This window comes from Anguilla anguilla, chromosome 17 (assembly GCF_013347855.1).
Source record: "Anguilla anguilla isolate fAngAng1 chromosome 17, fAngAng1.pri, whole genome shotgun sequence".
Taxonomy (NCBI): Eukaryota; Metazoa; Chordata; class Actinopteri; order Anguilliformes; family Anguillidae; genus Anguilla; species Anguilla anguilla.
In genome coordinates, this window is record NC_049217.1 from 27,893,434 (window position 1) to 27,913,492 (window position 20,059).

Consider the following 20,059-nt stretch of genomic DNA (forward strand, 5'->3'; position numbering starts at 1 on the left):
TTCTTATGAGAAATAAATAGGACTTGGAGAGTGGGACAATTTTACTCCTTTTATTATACGATTAAAATAGGGATATTTTCCCCCCATGTGTTTACAACATTTTCAGCAGAAAACATACATATTAAAAATTAACTTCAAAAGATCGATAAAACAACCCTGTTGCCTACGGAAACACTGTAAAATCAGACGGTGACTGCATTCACACAGGCTACACCACACAAGACTTCATGCTGGACAGAAACTGCTGCTTTACATTATGAGATTTGACGAGTACAAGGGGACTGTAAAGAACAGTAAATTAAAAACATTTAAGTAATATTTTTGGGAACAAAATATTTGCATGTGTAGGCACGTGTAGAACCAAAAAAAATAAGACCTGTGCAATTAGAGTTAAGTCCCTTATACAGGAGTCACTGTTACCCCTAGTCCCATAATCAAGGATTGAGTAACATGTTTGTAAAGTAGTAACATTTCCAATAAATATGAAAATATGCTTCACACAGTTTTACCACAGTTGGTAAAATGGCACACTGGCATTCCACACTACTCACTGAAAGGACAAACTATAATATGGCTTCTCTGAAAATTACATTCAGAACTGCTTACTGCACACTTCCTGCAGGATCTGAGTACGTTATCAACAGAGTGGAGAAGAATGACGTATGTGAAGATGTGCGAGACACAACTATTTTCTTTTCGAGAGTACAGAGTTCGTTGTAGAAGTAATCTTATCTGAGAGAAGCTGAACAGTCGGCTGAGTTTGCTGGGACATTCGTTGCAGATATATGTGGATGCATCCACGACAAGACAGAAGACGAGACAGCTGAGACCATACAAAAATACAAAAGCTAATCGACGAATGGTTACAACTACTGTGGAAAAAGCAGGGTGGCACGGAGGCACAGACTTTGTGTCGGTGATCCCCGGAAACAGGGAATCACCACTCATGGCAATCATCTGTCTTTAAAACTTTTAAAACCAAACTGACCTTTACCATTTATGGAGACGTACTAAAGCCGGAGCCAGATCGATAAGCTTATTTAGGAGAGACAGCAAGCCAACTGCGACGATGTGGCACCACAAACCTACAGCTACTTACACTGAGACACCTTCACAAACATTAAGACGGCAGCGATATCGTTAACATCCAAACATTTTTTTTACTGAACGTGAGCTACAACACTGGCCCTTTTACAATCGAGCTGTGGACAGGATTGTGTCAAGTGCTTCTAAACATGAAAACTGACATTCTGAAGCAAATCTCTACATTACACGATTTGTAACATGCATAACATTCAAGAGCCCTGAACTTTCATCTGAGGCAAAGACGAGAAAACCTGATTACTTATAAGACGCTTATGTAAATGGAACGGAAATACACTTTCCCAGGTAGCTGGGAGCTTCCTGACTGCACCAATAAATGGATGTGAAATGAATAGGCATGCCAACAGTAATTCTATTCTATTCTTACCCTATTTGGTAATATATAATCATTGTTTTGATATTCTCCAAATGGGAAAAAAAAGAGATATATAGGTAACTAAATTTTAAAGATACTCTTTTAAAGTTGTGGCTTTTCTTTAAAAATATTGCAAGATGGCCTGTAAAAGATAGCATGTAGTTCTGCATAGATAAAGGGCAGACATTACAGTCGGTAAGGAGTAAAAACAGGAGTGGGATTGAAGAGATGAATGCCTTGACTGTTTTTCTGTTCTGACATTGTACTCAAAGATATTACAATAAAGACAAGTTTATGTTTGTGAAACGAGTCCCTTCAGTCAACAATGAACAGAACAGGCCTGATGCAGATTTTCTTTTTCTTTTTCTTTTTTTTTTGCTTTTTTTAGTTCACTCCCAAATACGATCAAATTTCTTTACGTGATTTCAGATTCAAAAAGCTGCTGGTTTAAAATAGCTGATGGCAGTATTATTCAAGTTCAAGCACAGCTAACACTTACCAGAGGGCAGCAAGTACACCATAACATTACATAAGTTCATATGGATTGTATTCGTTTTGGTTACAAAATTTCTATTTATCAGCAAAAAAGAGAACTACATTTCCACTTTTATTGTGCTTTTGGTCCTTTTCCCGCCAGGGAGTACATGGTACACTACAAAGCATTGCCCCTAGCTGATAAATATAAATTATGAAAGTAGGTTTTTTTTTTTTCTTGACAACATTTAACAGCAAACATGTTGCAGACTTTTTTAAATGGTTAATCTTAGTCTTGAAGTTCTGCCGTTTTTCCTCTGGCTATCATTCGGTTTTGTTAATATTTTCAGGCCTGATTACGTTTATATAGCATTTACATTGCAATGACAAACATCTATCCCCCCAACTACAACTGCAAATGCCTCAGAACTCAGAAATAAGGAACTTATCGGCTGCATTGCAATGCTTACCGGATCACAGGGCTGAATGATTTTTAAAAAAAAATAACTTGGTCTCCTGTTCTCTCCAGGGGTATGACAGAAGCAGGACCCTTAACAACAAAACCCGAAAATTACAATCCAGCGCGCGAAGCACCCCCGCCTAAATTTTGTGCAAGAAGCTGGGAATGTAGCTGAAGCGAAACGTGGGGGGGCCGACTGTTCTGCCGGGCCCCTGCAGGTAGGACTGCTTTATGAGCTCCGAGAGGAACTGGATGACCCTGCTGTCCTCCTCGCCGTAGCCCAGCTGCTGGTGCAGGAAGCCGGACCTGCGGGAAGCCACGCACCCCGGGTCCTCGCTGAGGCTGATGGGAAGGTGGAGGTGGTGGCAGAACGTGTAGAGGAAGGCCTTGGAGCAGAGCTGCGTCAGCACGCAGTGCACGTGCATGAAGTAGGTGCTCCCGCGCTTGATCTGGGTCCGGTGGTTCGCCATGCAGCCAATCAGGGAGCCCCCGTACGGCGGGCAGCGCAGCGTCTTTTGGTCGGCGTCCAGAACGGCGATGTAGCGGGCGTAGCGGCTCAGGGAGTGGAGCATGCTGGAACCTGTAGGCGAAGCCATCCTGCCAGAAATACACGGAGGGGGGGGGAAACGCGCGAGCCACGTTTTTAAATTTCAGTCATTCAAACGGGGGGGGGGGGACAGGAACAGTTGGGTGTTGTTCCCGCTTGATAGCCTGTGTGTTACCCTTCGCGAGCAATGGACATTCGCTCATTCAGGCCGGCGAGAAATAAACTGAAGCAATTTCTCAGAATTATTTTAATCCAAAGAAGACGATATATATTTGACATCTCTGAATAAAATGGCTTCAGAAAAATTGAATTATGGAAAAAGTCCTTGCGTTTATAAAGCTTATAAAGACATCAATCTTTCAAATCTATATTCAGTGCAGTCCTTGAGATATTTCACAGCCGCAGAGAGAAACAGCTGCGAGGGTTAGGGTTAGACTTCCTCTGACTGCACTGCACTGCTAGCTTCAGTCTCAGCCTGAGCACAGCTCAACATCAATTGTGCAACAAACCATTCCCAAAAATTAAAATGGGATGTTGTATCTCACGGTACATCCCTACATTCACCAGTTATTAACTGTATTACAATGTACTACTGGACAGCACTTGCAGATTCAAGTTCAAAATATTTTTCATGAGTCAAATGAAATTTCAACTAGAAAAAATATAACCATGTTTAATGTTGTTTGTTAGAAATGCACTGAGAGTTAAATAACAAAGGTGACTTTACGTCCAAATTACAACGACATCCACTGGTTATCTACTGTAAGCTGCAGTGGAACTACCACCTGCTCTGTGTTGAAGTTTTCCACAGTTAGGAGTCGCATCACATGCTCTTGAGAAGCTACATAATGCACTCACGTCATCCAGTTCGTACGTGATGTGAGTAAATGTTAGATGCATCTCAGAGCTGGAGGTCAAGCAGATGAACAAGCAGTAAAAAGACACATATGGAAACTGAAACTCTTACTAAACATCAATCACTTGTAATTATGCCCTCAATTTTCAAAATTTTATTTACATTTCATTTGATATTTTTTTTAACTTTTGAAATATTACCTGTGAAGGCCAATGAGCTTCCAGTTCTGCAGATCTGTCAGTTGGAAAGGAGAGGAGAGCCAAGGTTGGATCGTTTCGCCGTACTTGCCATGATTCGGAACAAAAATAGATAAGGCGTTCACCAGCTTCCTCACAGTCTTTTCATCAGTTCCCACAACCACCAGGGTCCTTCCTGTCAGGACACAGAATATAGCCTGCTGGGAAAATGGGTACTGCCTGATGAACCTCAGGGCACTCTGCCCGGCCCTTTTCTTTTGCTTCATGGTAACTGGGTTGCTATAGTGACAGGGAGATGACAGCCTGTCGGAATTAGTGGAGGTGCTCATGAAGCTGGTAGTGTCAGAGATGTCGTCGAGGTTCAACCTGAACATCTCGTCCGGGAGACCGTCGGAGTTCAGCTCGTAGGGCGAAAGTCCGGCGGGGGGGGCCTCGGAAATCGCCGCCTTGCCGAGGGCGAGGTCCCCCTGCAGACAGGACTGGGGCTCCTGCTTGACCACTTTATCAGCAAAGCCGTCCTCCGCCGGCTCAGGGGAGGCGTCTTCATGCTGGAGCCTTTCCTGTCCCATGCAGCACGAGGCATCCGCTCGGACCGCAGCGCCCGTTTCTGAGACGCCGTCGTCATTCGAGTCCACGTCCGGAGTGAGATCGGGAGATTCCGGCTCGTGAGTTGCACCTGCGTCGCCGTCGACCTTCACAGAAGGCTCCTGCTCATAAGCGGCACTTCGGTAAGACGCTCCGCGGTGTTCAGGCGTAGATAAATCCGTGGCGCTTACCTGCTCGGCGGCGTCCTCGCCCTCGGTCCCCGTGCTGACTGAGTCACCCTCGACGGCTTCGCCACAGAACGCCCGAAGGTCGACTGGGATTTCCGAGTTTCTTTCGCGTCCCTCTGGCCCAGTCACTACCACGTTCTCGCCGCTGCTCCGCCTGCTCCCCTTCGTTTCTGCGTCGGTGCCTTCGTCGGAATTTTCCTGGGTGAGGTCACTGGGGCTGGACTCGGTCAGCTCCGCTTCCGGAAGCTTCTCCACGTCAGACGCCGCTGCTTCCACGTTAGCGTGCGTCACCGCTGGGCTCGGGAGGTCCGCCGACAGCAGGGAGGTGGGAGGAGGTGGGAGATTCCCCGCAAGGGACAGTTTCGAAACCACCGCTGCCGCCTCGTCCTCCCAATCGCTGCACTCTTCGTAGAGGAAGTTTGTGATTTTCTGTTTCTTCAGCAAGGCCTGGTTGATCCGATTGGTGTAAATGTAGCACAGGTCTCCTCGGAAAGCGCTCTCGATCAGTCTCAGCTGTTCCATCGTCTGGTGGAAGAAGTAAGAATCGCAGAGCTCCTCGAGTGTTTTCAGCCTCTTATCGAAGCACTTTGCCGACTTCCCTTTTATAAGCTGAGGGGTGTAAGAGGGTCTGCGCTTACCACCGATAACCTCAGCTGTACCCTCCGGGGAACATTCTGTGGGCGTGGGCTTCTTGTCCATTTCGGCCGTGTTCGCAGGATTGTCCGACTCCTGGGAAAACTCACAGTCTCTCCTCTTCCTGCTTGGGTAGGATGTGATCTGCCTCAGGAGGTCTCTGTGTTCGTATATGGATTTTTCGACGTTTGCCAGCTCGTTGGCTTTATCAATCACCTGCGTTGAATAGCACCCGCTGTTTTTCTTCTGCAGCTCGGTCTCCTTATGCAGCACAGTTCTGGTGTATTCAAGGTCCTTCAGTTTCTTGACCAGCTCGCTTGCGAAGGCTTTCCGGTTTCCCGTCTTCAAGCACTCCGAGGCCTTGGAAAACTCAGCGGAGAGCTCCTGAAATTGCTGCATGATCTTCCTCTCGTCGGCCGAAATGTAAGCCATGCAAAAAGGCCGAACGAAACCACGGGCCTCCAGGTCGTAGAGGGTGAGGTGATGGACGTACGCAAATGCCCCTTCTTTAGAATCTCCGAGTACAACCTTTGAGTCCTCCACAAAATTGAGTTTTGGGTAGTTGCACCCCGGGGGGTGTCCCACAAAAGAGGCCTGGTAATCCACAGACATGATCCGGAGAGAAAAATAGTTCAGATCAAACGTTCCGCACACCTTAGATTCATCCGGGATGGTAAGTAAGGGCTGCGGACCGACTTGTTCTGAAAACTCAGATATGAGAATAAAATCCCGGGCAAATTTAGCATAGGACGTCTTTGACCAAGGATTGGAATTTCCAGCATGTGTGAAAAGAGGCACTGAAAACTCTTCTGGCAGCAAGCAGGGGTCCACATATGCTTCCCCAAAGTCATCATCTTTGGTAAATGCCACCAAGTCAGGTGAGCCAATCATATTGCCAGTATTTTACAAATAACATGGAGAGAAGGCTACCATTCTATACTTTTGGAGACTGTCTTCACATTTTGCGTAGTAATACAAAAAACGTAATTAACTAGCTTATCTAGCTTTAATATAAATTTTCGGTTGTAAATCTATCGTCTAACATTATATAACGCACCGTTCCGGTCAGTCGATATTGCATGCAATTTCAAAGGCTATAATAATATTAGCAGTCGCGGTGTCAAAGCCGATGACATTACTGTTCATTATCAACGGATTCATACTGCAAATCAAAGCAAGCTCATCATGGATAACACAAGCAGCAGCTAGCAAACCAGCTAACGTTAGCTTTGTTAATTAATTAGTCATTCACTGGAAGTCGCTTTTGAAATACGCTTTCGTCCGACGGATAAATCAGTCAATTCAGATTTACCGTAGTGTATCATTGCAAGTAAACAGGCAAAGCAACACAGAACTCAATGCAGGTTTGACAGAAAGTAGCAGTAGGAAAAGCGGCCATACTTGTGAGTGTACGGCTCGCTACCCATGTGACTATTTTAATCGTTACGACAAGGAAGTGACTAAATTTTCTCTCATGATATTAAACTGCTCCAGACATTAGACTATGGACTATTTTCTTAATATGACGTGGTGGCAAATATTATTTAATTTCTTCATGGCTGTGATAAGACATTACAATACTATTACGCATCTGGGATGGTAGTTTCACGCTAGACTGCTTTGCGACAGGCTTTTGCGACAATCGTTTACAGGCGCCGAATTTGTAAACTACAGAAAGTCATGTGTTAATCAGAAAGGTAAAATATTTCCATAACGAGCTAACAAACCTAGGCAGATAGATAGTCAGTTCGTGTTTAAGTTTTAGTCATGCATTGCCATTTTGCCAACTAGCCTGTAAAGTACGTTTTGGTGACACTTTTTGAGCTAGCGCAGTTGAAATGACCAGCAATAAGTAAACTAGCTAGCTACGTAGCGTTAGCAGGCCAGCAAACGTAATTTTATCCGATGTAGTTTAGCATTAACGATTTTAATCATAAACCAGATTACATGAAGGCCCGAACATGTCACTAATTTAAACTAGCACTGGAAATTGAACTAGCTAGCTAGTAAACTGAAGTTGTCTTGGTTGGATGTGATATAGTCTATAGTCTATACCTAGCAAACTAGCTAGGTCTAATTGCAACTGTTTTTTGAGATTACAGAGTTTAAAACAGTCCGTGACATGGCTTTACTTCGTATCGAGATTACTCGCAAAACTAGCAGATAGATTAGAATGATCTACGTAATTGAAAGATCGTTTATTTTGCGTGGATTAAGATTGACCGTTCAGAATAGGCTTTGCAGACATAATTCCGCTGATATGATCCGGAGAACTCAGATTAAGAAAGTCCTCTGCGTGGCTGAGAAAAACGACGCTGCCAAAGGGATAGCAGAGATCATGTCAAACGGGAGAGCACGGAGGGTCAGTATTTCAGTTGCTAAATAGCGAGTATAACTGTCTGTATTGGACTGCTAATTGCTATCTTTTTCCAATAAACTTTACAATTGTTAGCTTTACAATTGTTCTTTGGTTATTGCCACTTTCTTTTTTGATTGACGTTCGCTTGCTATAATCCTCTCGATTAACGATTTGAGGAACACATTTAAACGACGTCTGCCAAACTAATAACGACTTAAAACTAATATCTTGTATATTTTAAGAAATATTCTCTGTGGTTGCTGAAACATTTCCATCACTTGATCCTACTTTGAATTGTCTTCATTTTCAGAGAGAAGGCTTTTCAGTGTACAATAAAATCTATGAATATGAATATCACCTCTTTGGACAGGTATGTTTTATTTTAGATTGTTTAAACATGCTTATACTGTTGAAGAACTGAGGAATAACGAGGGGTGATGAATGGCTAATGGACGAAATTGTATTCCAAAGATTGCATTCAAATTTATATTCGGTCCTGATCCGTCATGTGCGATGTTGATTTTTGACACTTTGATTTTCTGAAATGTTCATGTTATGTATATATTTATTTGTTTAACATTGTTAAAACAAGAAGTATGTGCTCTGCGTTTGAGGTTTATAGCACAGGAAACTTTCAACCCCTTGGGCCTTTGTGTGACATAGATATTCTTGCAGAGGAAAGATGCTTAACAGTTTTTTCATTTTGTACTCAAAGTAGCCTAAGTGTTGAGATGCATGTGTGTAGAATACTTTTTTTTTTGGTACAGTTTAACATTGAATGATTTGACAGTGGAATTGGTGGCTCTTACACTGAAAGATAGATCCGTTATGTGTTATCTTCATGGAAGCACCCTTTAAAACATTTTAATTATTGTTTTCTTTCTCACTGTAATGGTCTACAATGGTCTGTAATGGTCATGTGGTATACAATTTTTATACGGTTCTATGGGTATAGTTCATTATTGCCTCTGATCTGTGGTTTCACTTGGTGTGTTTCTTTATTGCTACAGGATCTGACTGTTTCCATGACATCCGTCTCTGGTCATCTGCTAGGACTAGAATTCACTTCTGCTTTTCAGAAATGGTGATTTCATATTGTTCTCAAACATAAATGGCTTTAACTGGTTATTTGTCCTTGCAATGAAATCGGTGTTGTAAATTTCCCTCTTTTCTCCTGTTTTAGGCACAGTTGCAATCCAGTTCTGTTGTTCGATGCAGAAGTGGAAAAGCATTGCCCTGAAAACTTTGTCCAGATTAAGGTGTTTTTCTGTTTTGTCATATGATAACATTGTTGAGATCAGTCCCTGGAGTATGCACATCCAATATCAGCAAAAGGCAATCAGTAATTTAACTGATCAGATTCATATTTTTCTCCTCATTTATTGAAGAAGTGCTTTTGCTTGAGCGTGATTCTCAGTTATTACAACCTCTGCCTACTTGACTACTGCAGTTGAATTACAAAGGCATACGTAATGGGTATATCGATTCCAAAATGAAATATATTCAGTTTTGTTGTGTGTTTTACGCCTGGGTGTTGTGTGAATGTGCTGCAGAGGACCCTTGAGAGAGAGATTCGTCAGTGTCAGGCTCTTGTTATATGGACTGACTGTGACCGAGAAGGAGAAAACATTGGCTTTGAAGTCATTGATGTCTGTAAAGCAGGTGACTGTTGCATTTTTGGTTCTTTTTTTCTTTTTCTTTTTTTTACTTTTTTTTTTACAGCCTGTGATAGATTTTGACCTTAACTGCAAATTCCGGGCAAGGATCTTATAAGTAACATTATTGTAACATTAAAGGCATTAAATGCTTCTCACGATAGAACAGACGCAGAAACCATAGCAGTAGTTAATTACCTTAACTCTTGAGGTCATAGTAAAAAAAAAAAAAAAAAACACACATACTGTATGATTATGCTCGTCCGTCCAGGTGGCTGGGTGCTTCTCTCATGTTAAAAGAGTGCGCTGAAAATGTGTCCTTTTCATTGCAGTGAAACCGAACATTCAGGTGTTCAGGGCGCGCTTCTCCGAAATCACCCCGAACTCCATTCGTAGGGCCTGCGAGTCCCTGACCCAGCCGGACGTCAACGTCAGCGACGCCGTCGACGTCAGGCAGGAGCTCGACCTTCGCATCGGTGAACGGCTTTACAGCTCCGGCGTTTCGCCTTTGAGAGGATATGTTTATCTCGTCTATAGAGACGCATCTTAATTGCTTTAGGGCAGGGGTCATATCCTCTCCGTCTGTCTGCCTACCTATCTGTTCTCATTTGTTTTGTTTTTTTTAAATTTCCTTTAGTTCAGGGAAGTCCCACTGGGGCCAAAGTCTCTTTTTCACGGGAGCCCTGTATATAATGCATTCATAAAAACATTTTATAATTATAACATCAAATGCCATGTTATTTTATTGTCTGTACATGTACCTTATTTTTCCGGTCTTCTATTGTTTTATTCTTAGTTTTATGTTTTTTAATTCTATATATATATTTATGAATTTTACCTGTATTTATGAGTTTGTAAAGCAATCTTGGGTCTGAGAGGCTTTATTATTATTATTATTATTATTATTATTATTATTATTAATAATTGTTATTATTTAGCATGTTTTTTTAAAATGTCTTTTTAACAGAATGTATGGGTCTTCTTTTTTGTCAGGTTAATCACTAGTTCCCTAATAGTAAGTGCACAAAAGACAACGAGAGCCAAAAATGCAGATATTTTGGGCCAATAGATGACCTTCATTAGTGCACCAACGAATCTCTTCATACATGAAAGCTGTTTCCCAAGTTTTGCCATTTGCTAATCTGTCATTTCTTTGAAATACCTGCAAATTTCTGGAGGTAACTGGGTTTTTTTATTCTTATCCAGGAGCATCGTTTACCAGATTCCAGACTCTACGTCTGCAGAAGATCTTCCCCGCCTCGCTGTCCAATCAGCTCATCAGCTATGGCAGCTGTCAGTTTCCCACATTGGGATTTGTGGTGGAGAGATTTAAGGCCATCCAGGCCTTTATTCCCGAGACCTTTTTCAAAATCAAAGGTATTCTCATGATGGCGGTAGGCTTCCTGTGCAAGAATGTGTGTGCTCGTGCCATAGCTGACGTTGCATTACATTACATTACATTACAGGCATTTAGCAGACGCTCTTATCCAGAGGGACTTCCACAACGTTTACGTATCATTTTACATTTTATCCATTTATGCAGCTGGATACATACTGAAGTAATGCAGGTTAAGTACCTTGCTCAATGGTACAATGGCAGGGCCTTATCCAGGAATCAAACCTATGACCAGTTCGGTTAAAAGCGAAGTTCCTTACCCACTGTGCTACACTGCCGCCCATGACCTCACATGACCCCTGTTTCCCGCAGTCACCCACGAGATGGGCGAAGAAGAGGTGGAATTCGGCTGGAAGAGACACCGCCTCTTCAGTCACACGGCCTGTCTCGTCCTCTACCAGATTTGTATGGAGGTATGGGCCTACCTGCCCGGACTACTTGCGTTTTGTTAAAGCCACACACTTGTGTCTTCTCTCTTAAGGCTCTGTTCCAGTGTGTGGATGGGCCCCACGGTCTGGTATCTGTTAAGGCTCTGTTCCAGTGTGTGGATGGGCCCCCTGGTCTGGTATCTGTTAAGGCTCTGTTCCAGTGTGTGGATGGGCCCCACGGTCTGGTATCTGTTAAGGCTCTGTTCCAGTGTGTGGATGGGCCCCCTGGTCTGGTATCTGTTAAGGCTCTGTTCCAGTGTGTGGATGGGCCCCACGGTCTGGTATCTGTTAAGGCTCTGTTCCAGTGTGTGGATGGGCCCCCTGGTCTGGTATCTGTTAAGGCTCTGTTCCAGTGTGTGGATGGGCCCCCTGGTCTGGTATCTGTTAAGGCTCTTTTCCAGTGTGTGGATGGGCCCCACGGTCTGGTATCTGTTAAGGCTCTTTTCCAGTGTGTGGATGGGCCCCATGGTCTGGTATCTGTTAAGGCTCTGTTCCAGTGTGTGGATGGGCCCCACGGTCTGGTATCTGTTAAGGCTCTGTTCCAGTGTGTGGATGGGCCCCACGGTCTGGTATCTGTTAAGGCTCTGTTCCAGTGTGTGGATGGGCCCCACGGTCTGGTATCTGTTAAGGCTCTGTTCCAGTGTGTGGATGGGCCCCCTGGTCTGGTATCTGTTAAGGCTCTGTTCCAGTGTGTGGATGGGCCCCCTGGTCTGGTATCTGTTAAGGCTCTGTTCCAGTGTGTGGATGGGCCCCACGGTCTGGTATCTGTTAAGGCTCTGTTCCAGTGTGTGGATGGGCCCCACGGTCTGGTATCTGTTAAGGCTCTGTTCCAGTGTGTGGATGGGCTCCATGGTCTGGTATCTCTTAAGGCTCTGTTCCAGTGTGTGGATGGGCCCCACGGTCTGGTATCTCTTAAGGCTCTGTTCCAGTGTGTGTGGATGGACTGCAGGTGTAACAGTCCTGAATTTGCGCTGGATATTGAGTGTATTGTTTCTAAAATTGTCTGTTGGCTTTCACAAGGATGCTGTGTACTTTGAACTTTTGTATAATGAAAACAGGAAAGTTTAGTTAATCATTTAGCTGAGTCATTTGAATTGTCTTCTACTCTGACAAGTTTTGATAGACTTGGATGAGCTTATGTATACAGATGAGCAAGTTTATGAATCTTTGTAAACTAATCTTCCAACAGTAGTATTGTCAGTATAAATAATTGAGAATATCAAATGTATAAATGATTGAATTTTACATTACATTACAGGGATTTATCAGACGCTGTACAAAATGGTTACAAGGCAGTCGAAACATTTTAAGCAGCGTTGTCAACATTGCCATCTAGGGGCAGTAAATATTGTGTCGGATTTTAATAGTTGTCTGTTTAAAATGTGTAATTAAAGCATTCATTTAATTAAGGGCTAACTGGACTGGTTTTATTTAGCATTTGATGAAATCATGTTGGTAAATTTTATTTTGAAGATCTTTAAGGTTTATAACGTCATTACAACTGGTTTAATCGCTGTTAGGCTGGTCCAGCTGATTCTTGGTTAGCAAGTAGAGAGGGACATTGGGGGCAGCGTAGTACAATGGGTAAGGAGCTGGTCTTGTAACCTAAAGGTCGTAGGTTCAATTCCCAGGTGGGACACTGCCGTTGTGCCCTTGAGCAAGGTACTTAATCTGAATTGCTTTAGTGTATATCCAGCTGTATAAATGGATGCAATGTAAACACAGTGTACAAGTTGTGCAAATTTAGCGTCTGCTACGTGCCTGTAATGTAATATAATGGACATTGAGCAGCAGGGCTGTAAGACTGTTTGAGACTGATGACACACTTTCCAGTCTCTGATGATAGTGGGAATGGGTTTTGAGGATAGCCCACGTCTATAACCTGTCTCCGAGTGATTAGCAGTGAACCCTGGAGCGCAACACCTGTGTAGCGTTACATCACGTCACAGGCGCTTAGCAGACGCTCTTATCCAGAGCGACTTGCACAACTTTTACACAGCAGATTAGTTCTCAGAGGCTGAGGTTGTACGGTGACATAAAGCATTGCAATCTGGGGCAGCAGGATTCGGGCGGACGTGGTTGCCTTGAAGGCACGTGCGCTTTCACAATTGGGTCTTGGAATTAGGAAGACGACACGGTTCGCGTTGCCCGGGTTACAGAATGACGTGCGGTGTACTACTTTTAACTCCTGTATAAGGGAAAGGGTCGTATTTTAGTTAATCGTTCAGCCGAGTCATCAGACCTGCGCTGCGTGCGTGCGTGTGTGCGCGCGCGCTCAAGACAAAATGTATGTTTTGGTCTGACGGAAGAGGCGCATATGCAAACAGATTCTGCGCTACTGGAGCCTTCGGTGTAAGCAGGTACAGTGGGAGCATCATCCGTTGTTCCTGGGGCTGGGGTGCAGTGCTGCAGTCTCACGGCTTAATTCTTCTTCCCAGGATCCCATAGCAACGGTTGACGCTGTGACGAGTAAACCCAAAAGCAAGTGGCGGCCTTTACCTCTTGACACTGTAGTAAGTACGGATTAAAAGCCAACGCCCTTCTGGTGTCGTCGTATTCATTCCGACTTTGAGAGTTCGTTCACACTTGAGAAATAATTTTAAATGTTTCTTTCACGTAGGAACTTGAGAAATTGGCCTCCCGCAAACTGAGAATAAGTGCTAAAGAGACGATGAAGATCGCTGAAAAGCTGTACACTCAGGGGTGAGCTGCTCTGCTTCCTGATCAGTCTGTGGTGCTGCAGAGGAGCAGAACGTAGGTGTGATTTTTAAACCGGTGGTCCTTGTCTGCTGTGTGATAGGTTCATCAGCTATCCCCGTACGGAGACCAATATGTTTCCAAATACCTTGAACCTGACCCCTCTGGTGGAGCAGCAGACGCAGGACGCCAACTGGGGGCCGTTCGCCAGGGGCATTCTGGAGCGGGGCGGCCCCACCCCCCGAAATGGGAACAAGTCTGACCAGGCCCATCCTCCTATTCACCCCACCAAATACACAAGCAACCTGCAGGTGAATTCGGTGATTCCGCGGTCCGATATCTAGTGTTTGGATTACGGCCTTCATGAGACGGACAATACAATTGGATAGGGCGAACATTCAAACTAGTTCATGGTCCATTCAAAGTATGCTGGTTTGGTTGATTCCACCAAGTTTCTGTTCATCTGACCTATCAACGAATTTGGTGGTTAAATTGATAATTGTCATTTAGGATAATAATTATAAAATTAAATCACACAAAATGTATTTTAGGTGTAGGTTAAGTGAGGGGGTTTTAGCATGCAATACCACTTGTGTTCAGTATTCAGTGTGCTGAACATTTTAACAAGGGCATTGACTGTTGGAACTGATGGATTCAGAAAAACAACATGCTTACTTCCCCGACACTATTACATTTCAGATTGTTAGTGTAATCTGTGAACTCGGAAGGTCAGATGACATCTAAAAAGCCGTAGAGTGTACATTGCTCAATGCGCATTGACCCTTTACTCATGCATTATGGGAGTTCATTTTAAAGCTGTCTGTCCAACAGGGAAACGAGCAGCGGCTGTACGAGTTCATCGTACGTCACTTCCTGGCCTGCTGCTCCCAGGATGCAGTGGGGCAAGAGACCACGGTCGACATCAGCATTGCTCAGGAGAAGTTTGCCGCACATGGGCTGATGATCATAGCCAGGAACTACCTGGACGTGTACCCCTATGACAGATGGTCGACCAAGGTACAGTTAGCCACCAGATCTGAAGATACCGTGGCAACCCAACAGTAGAATTTTATTATGTTCTTATCTCTTCCAGTAAAGTCTTTCTGAGTCGAACATAAAGGCTGCCTACATCAGGGGGGTGTCCAATCTTATGTGAACAGGGCCAGTAGTGTGGGTGCAGGCTTCTGTTTTAGCCCAGGACTTAAGACACCAGATGTAACTATTTAACCAATCATGGTCTTCAACTCAAGACCTTGATAAGTAGAATCAGGTGCCTCGGTGCTGGGCTAAAATGAGAGCCTGTACCCACACCGACTCACCTGCTCACCTGCAGCTAAGGCCTTACCCACGCTGATCTGATGTGGGGTGTGTGTGTGTGTGTGTGTGTGTGTGTGTGTGTGTCATATCCTCGTCCCCCAGGTCATTCCCACGTACGAACAAGGCACCCAGTTCCAGCCCACCGCCATCGAGATGGTGGACGGGCAGACCAGTCCTCCGCAGCTGCTGAGCGAGGCTGACCTCATCGCCCTGATGGAGAAACACGGCATCGGTACAGTGCCACTGCCGCTTGGAAACTCTGTGAAACTTTATTCTTTTTAAAATAATAACAATAATAATAATTTAATAATTATTCATGGCTGTTCTTTGAGACCGTTTGATACTGCTTTAAAGTTGTCCTTCAGGGTGCAACACAGTACGTCGGATTTCACGCTAGCTATAAATAACTGTGTTTTCAGTTTGGAAACACAGTTCTGTTTGGTGTAGTGTTTTATTTGACCTTTGTGTCGCGTGCGAGCCCGCCAGCTCCTGAACCACCAAGCAGGGACATTCAGTTCTTAAAACCTTCCAGTAAAATTCCTGAAGATTTACGAGTTTTAAAAGAACACCTTGTGTATGTATGCTGCTATTCAGAACAAATTCTGCATATATAGGCATATGGCTGTTTTGGTTCATGACATAATAAGGGATCTTCAGGGATCTCTTAAAATTTTTACCAGCGTCAAAAGAATTAGAAATGTATTTCAAAGACGTATGTGAGCCAGGTCTAATGACCACGCCACATTACATCACCGCCACACTGAGCTTCCTTTTTTAAACGAAGTGACCACAGTTGTGAAGATCCAACAGGTTGGATCAGACCAGAGAAGGATGGGTCCCCCCCCCCCCCCCCCCCCCCTTGAGCCTGGTTCCTTCCAAGGTTTTTTTCCCATCTGTCACAGGGAGGTTTTCCTTGCCACTGTTTAAGCTTTAGGCTTGGTCCTTTGGGGGTCTAGGCCAGGGTCGTCCGTGAAGTGCATTGTGACAATCGCCGTGAAATACGCGACATAAATAAAGTTTGATTGATTGAATTTTTCCTTGGCCTTCAGGCACTGACGCGACCCACGCAGAGCACATCGAGACCATCAAGAGCCGCACGTACGTGGGGCTGACGCCCGACCAGAGGTTCCTCCCTGGAGAGCTGGGCATGGGCCTGGTTGAAGGTGAGTCAGTCTGTGACTGTAGACTCTGATGCAGAATTACACTGTATGGAGAGAGTAGCTCTTTGAGAACGGTGGGAAGACTTGAATTTCCTTCGTCGAGGGACGTTCCATTACACCAGGGGTGTCCAATCTTATCTGGAAAGACCTCCGGCGTGGGTGCAGGTTTTATTGTTTCAGCCCACCACTAAGACTCCTGATTGTACTTATCAGGGTCATGAGTGAAGACCACTAATAGTTGAATAAGGTGTTGTAGTGCTGGTCTAAAACAAAAAACCTGCCGCCACACCACACCGACCCTTTTTCGGGTAAGATTGGACACCCCTGCATCACACGATCGCCCCCTGCAGGCTACAACTCGATGGGCTACGAGATGTCCAAGCCGGATCTGAGGGCAGAGCTGGAGGCCGACCTCAAGCTCATCTGCGAGGGCAGGAAGAACAAGGACGAGGTGCTCCGGCATTACGTGCAGAAGTACAAGGCCATCTTCATAGAGTCTGTGAGGAAGGCCAAGAAGTGAGTCCACCTTTCCTGAATACAGGAAGTCAATAAATACATACCGGAAGTAAATAAATGCATACAGGAAGTCAATAAATGCATACCGGAAGTAAATAAATGCATGCGGGAAGTAAATAAATACATATAGGAAGTAAATAAAAGCATACAGGAAGTAAATAGATGCATATGGGAAGTAAATAAATGCAAACAGGAAGTAAATAAATGCATGCGGGAAGTAAATAGATGCAAACGGGAAGTAAAAGCAAAGCTAAAAGCCTGTGGTGTGGCCGGTCCCAAGCCCCCCGCCCCCCCCCCCCGTCGCTCAGGTGATGAGACTCTCTGCTTCCCAGGCTGGACGAGGCGCTCTCCACTTACCTGGGCGCGGCGCAGGAGATCTCGGCTCAGGAAGAGGAGCAGATGGAGATGCCCATGCCCGTGCGGAAGTGCCCGCAGTGCAACAGGGACATGGTGCTGAAGACGAAGAAGGACGGCGTAGGGTAGGCGGTTTAGCTACTGTCGGGATTCACTGTAAGAATGTGTCTCAGTTTCCAGTGGGAGCAGTCCTGCTGCGTGCATGACAGCGTACTCTAAATCGCACCCAGAATACAGCAATGGGTTTTCTTTTTTTAAAGTATGCTATGAAAGTCAATCTGGATGCTGGACTAAGGAAATAAACAAGTATGCTAAATAAATAAAAAGAGGAACCCGGGGAAAGTATTTGATTGGACATCTGTAGCCCAGGCCAAGGCAAGTGGGTACAAGGCTGCTACAAACTGCACACTGTCTTGGTCTCCCCCCCGCCCCCCCAATATAACCTCCCATAGTGCGTTCAAGTAGTAGCGATGTTCTCTCTCGATCTCCAGGAAGTTCCTGACGTGTATGGGTTACCCAGGATGCAAGACTGTGGTGTGGTTCCCCGACTCAGTCCAGGAGGTCAGCAGAGACGAAGCCGTCTGCCCCACTTGCCAACCGAATCCTGTGCACATGTGCGTGTTAAACCGCTTTGGTTGCTACGGTAACAGCATTATCCTCTTTTACAGTCGTTTCAGTGTACGCTGTCGTGAGGTCAGCATCGTGTTGTGTGTTTTGGGCACAGGCTGAAATTCAAGTTCAAGAGGGGCAGCCTGCCTCCCACAATGCCACTGGAGTTTGTGGGCTGCATCGGCGGATGTGACGACACGCTCAGAGAGGTCCTGAACTTGAGGTACCTGAGAGGAGGAAGTGACACGGCCAGCCAGGCGGCCAATGGCACGTCGGGGGCTCACTCGAGGCAGCCACGGCCCCGCCCACAGCCCAGAGCGGAGGGTGGTGGCAGGCCTCCGGCCCCTGGGCCCCCCCCACCCGTGTGGGCGTCGCCCCCTCCCGCGTGGGCGTCGCCCCCGGCGGCCACTGCTGGTGGTGGCAACAGCGCCACCGTGTGTAACTGCGGGCAGGACGCCGTCCTTCTGACCGTGCGCAAGGAGGGGCCCAACCAGGGCCGGCAGTTCTACAAGTGCAACGCGGGGAGCTGCAACTTCTTCCTGTGGGCGGACGAGCCCGGCGGGGCGGGGGGCGGGGGTGGGGGCGGGGGCGGGGGCGGGGGCTTGCCCGGTCAGACCCCTCGGCTCCCCAGGCCGCCCGCGGTCTTTGGCGGGCAAACGCAGCAGAACGGCGGCGGCGGCTTCGGCAGACCCCTGGCCGGGGGCGGGGGCGGGGGCGGAGGGGGGGCCACCATGTGCAACTGCAACGAGCCGGCCGTCACCCGGACCGTGGGGAAGGACGGGCCCAACAAGGGCCGGCAGTTCCACACCTGCTGCAGGCCGCAGGAGCAGTGCTGCGGCTTCTTCCAGTGGGCGGACGAGCCCGGCGGGACGTCCGCGCGGGCGGGGGGCGGGGGCGGGGGCGGGGGCTTGCCCGGTCAGACCCCTCGGCTCCCCAGGCCGCCCGCGGTCTTTGGCGGGCAAACGCAGCAGAACGGCGGCGGCGGCGGCTTCGGCAGACCCCTGGCCGGCGGCAGGGGCGGGGGCGGGGGCGGGGGCGGGGGCGGAGGGGGGGCCACCATGTGCAACTGCAACGAGCCGGCCGTCACCCGGACCGTGGGGAAGGACGGGCCCAACAAGGGCCGGCAGTTCCACACCTGCTGCAGGCCGCAGGAGCAGAGCTGCGGCTTCTTCCAGTGGGCGGATGAGAACCACCCTCCAGGTGCGTCTCCTGCACGTCTCTGTCAGCTGTGTGTGCCCCTCGTTTGTGCTGGAGGAAAGATGCGACTCACCTTTGACCTCTTTCTGTTGAAATAGGAGGAGGAGGAGGTTTTGGAGGAGGAGGAGGTGGTTTTGGAGGAAGAGGAGGAGGAGGTTTTGGAGGAAGAGGAGGTTTTGGAGGAGGAGGAGGAGGTTTTGGAGGAGGAGCTGGGGGTGTCCCTGCGAAGAAGAAGGCCAGGGCCGTCCCGAACAAGGCGTCCGCACCCAAGAGAGCCAGAACCTGTGGGCTGTGTCACGAACCGGGACACACACGGACCACATGCCCCCTGGGCCAATGAGGCGCCCCCCGTGGGATGGCCGGATCTCTAGAGACCCCCTGAGGTCTGATCGTGCTGACTCAGCAGACTGAGGTCAAGGCTGTTCGTTGTTTCGTAGCCACTTCACATGACTATTTATCACACATTGTAAATATTTACTCAAATGATTTAAGTGTGTAAATAATAAGAATTAAATAATAAATAATATACATACAGTTCTTAATATTTCAAAGTTTCTCTTTGTTCCTGGTTTATTTTTTTCAAAATGTCCCTTTGTTCCCAGTTTATTTTGAAGATTTGTCCTAAAAAATGGAGTGGTTTATCTGTGGTTATTCAGATATCTCAGGTACTTGCCGCACGGTGGAGCACCTCTATAAGAACCCCACTCCCGTGTGTCACAAGCTTTCTGTTCGTTTGCTTGTTCATGAGGCTACACTACGTTTCCATAAGTATGTGGACACCTGAACATCGCACCCATTTGTACTTGTTGAACATCTCATTCCAAAACCATGGGCATTAATACAGAGTTGGGCCCCTCTTTGCTGCTGTAACAGCCTCCACTCTTCTGGGAAGGCTTTCCAGTAGTATTCACTTCCATTCAGCCACAAGAGCATTAGTGAGGCTGGGCACTGATTTTAGGTGTAAGGCCTGGC

The 20,059-nt window shown here is 46.4% G+C and overlaps 2 protein-coding genes across 2 annotated transcripts; one reads left to right on the plus strand and one right to left on the minus strand.

Moving 5' to 3' along the window:
• Nucleotides 1–35: 35 nt before the first annotated feature.
• LOC118216479 (guanine nucleotide exchange protein smcr8a-like) lies at nt 36–6,818 on the minus strand. Its single transcript, XM_035397652.1, has 2 exons — nt 3,997–6,818; nt 36–2,990 (listed from the first exon to the last, which is right to left on the minus strand). The coding sequence occupies exons 1-2, from the start codon at nt 6,288–6,290 to the stop codon at nt 2,534–2,536; spliced, it is 2,751 nt and encodes a 916-aa protein (XP_035253543.1). The 5' UTR covers nt 6,291–6,818; the 3' UTR covers nt 36–2,533.
• A 94-nt stretch (nt 6,819–6,912) lies between these two features.
• top3a (DNA topoisomerase III alpha) lies at nt 6,913–19,185 on the plus strand. Its single transcript, XM_035398994.1, has 18 exons — nt 6,913–7,761; nt 8,069–8,128; nt 8,769–8,842; nt 8,942–9,017; nt 9,312–9,420; nt 9,746–9,889; nt 10,620–10,790; nt 11,122–11,222; nt 13,676–13,750; nt 13,858–13,940; nt 14,038–14,245; nt 14,766–14,951; nt 15,354–15,483; nt 16,301–16,414; nt 16,762–16,927; nt 17,260–17,406; nt 17,773–17,895; nt 18,006–19,185. The coding sequence occupies exons 1-18, from the start codon at nt 7,573–7,575 to the stop codon at nt 19,183–19,185; spliced, it is 3,336 nt and encodes a 1,111-aa protein (XP_035254885.1). The 5' UTR covers nt 6,913–7,572.
• The last annotated feature ends 874 nt before the right edge of the window (nt 19,186–20,059 follow it).

Excerpts from the sequence above, each read along its gene's own strand:
- LOC118216479 (XM_035397652.1), bottom strand. The coding sequence starts at position 6,290 with ATGATTGGCTCACCTGACTTGGTGGCATTTACCAAAGATGATGACTTT. Across the intron at positions 2,991-3,996 it reads AAGCTCATTGGCCTTCACAG|GATGGCTTCGCCTACAGGTT; the intron begins GTAATATTTCAA and ends TATTTCTGGCAG.
- top3a (XM_035398994.1), top strand. The coding sequence starts at position 7,573 with ATGATCTACGTAATTGAAAGATCGTTTATTTTGCGTGGATTAAGATTG. Across the intron at positions 9,890-10,619 it reads GGAGCTCGACCTTCGCATCG|GAGCATCGTTTACCAGATTC; the intron begins GTGAACGGCTTT and ends ATTCTTATCCAG. Across the intron at positions 17,896-18,005 it reads CAACCGAATCCTGTGCACAT|GCTGAAATTCAAGTTCAAGA; the intron begins GTGCGTGTTAAA and ends TTTTGGGCACAG.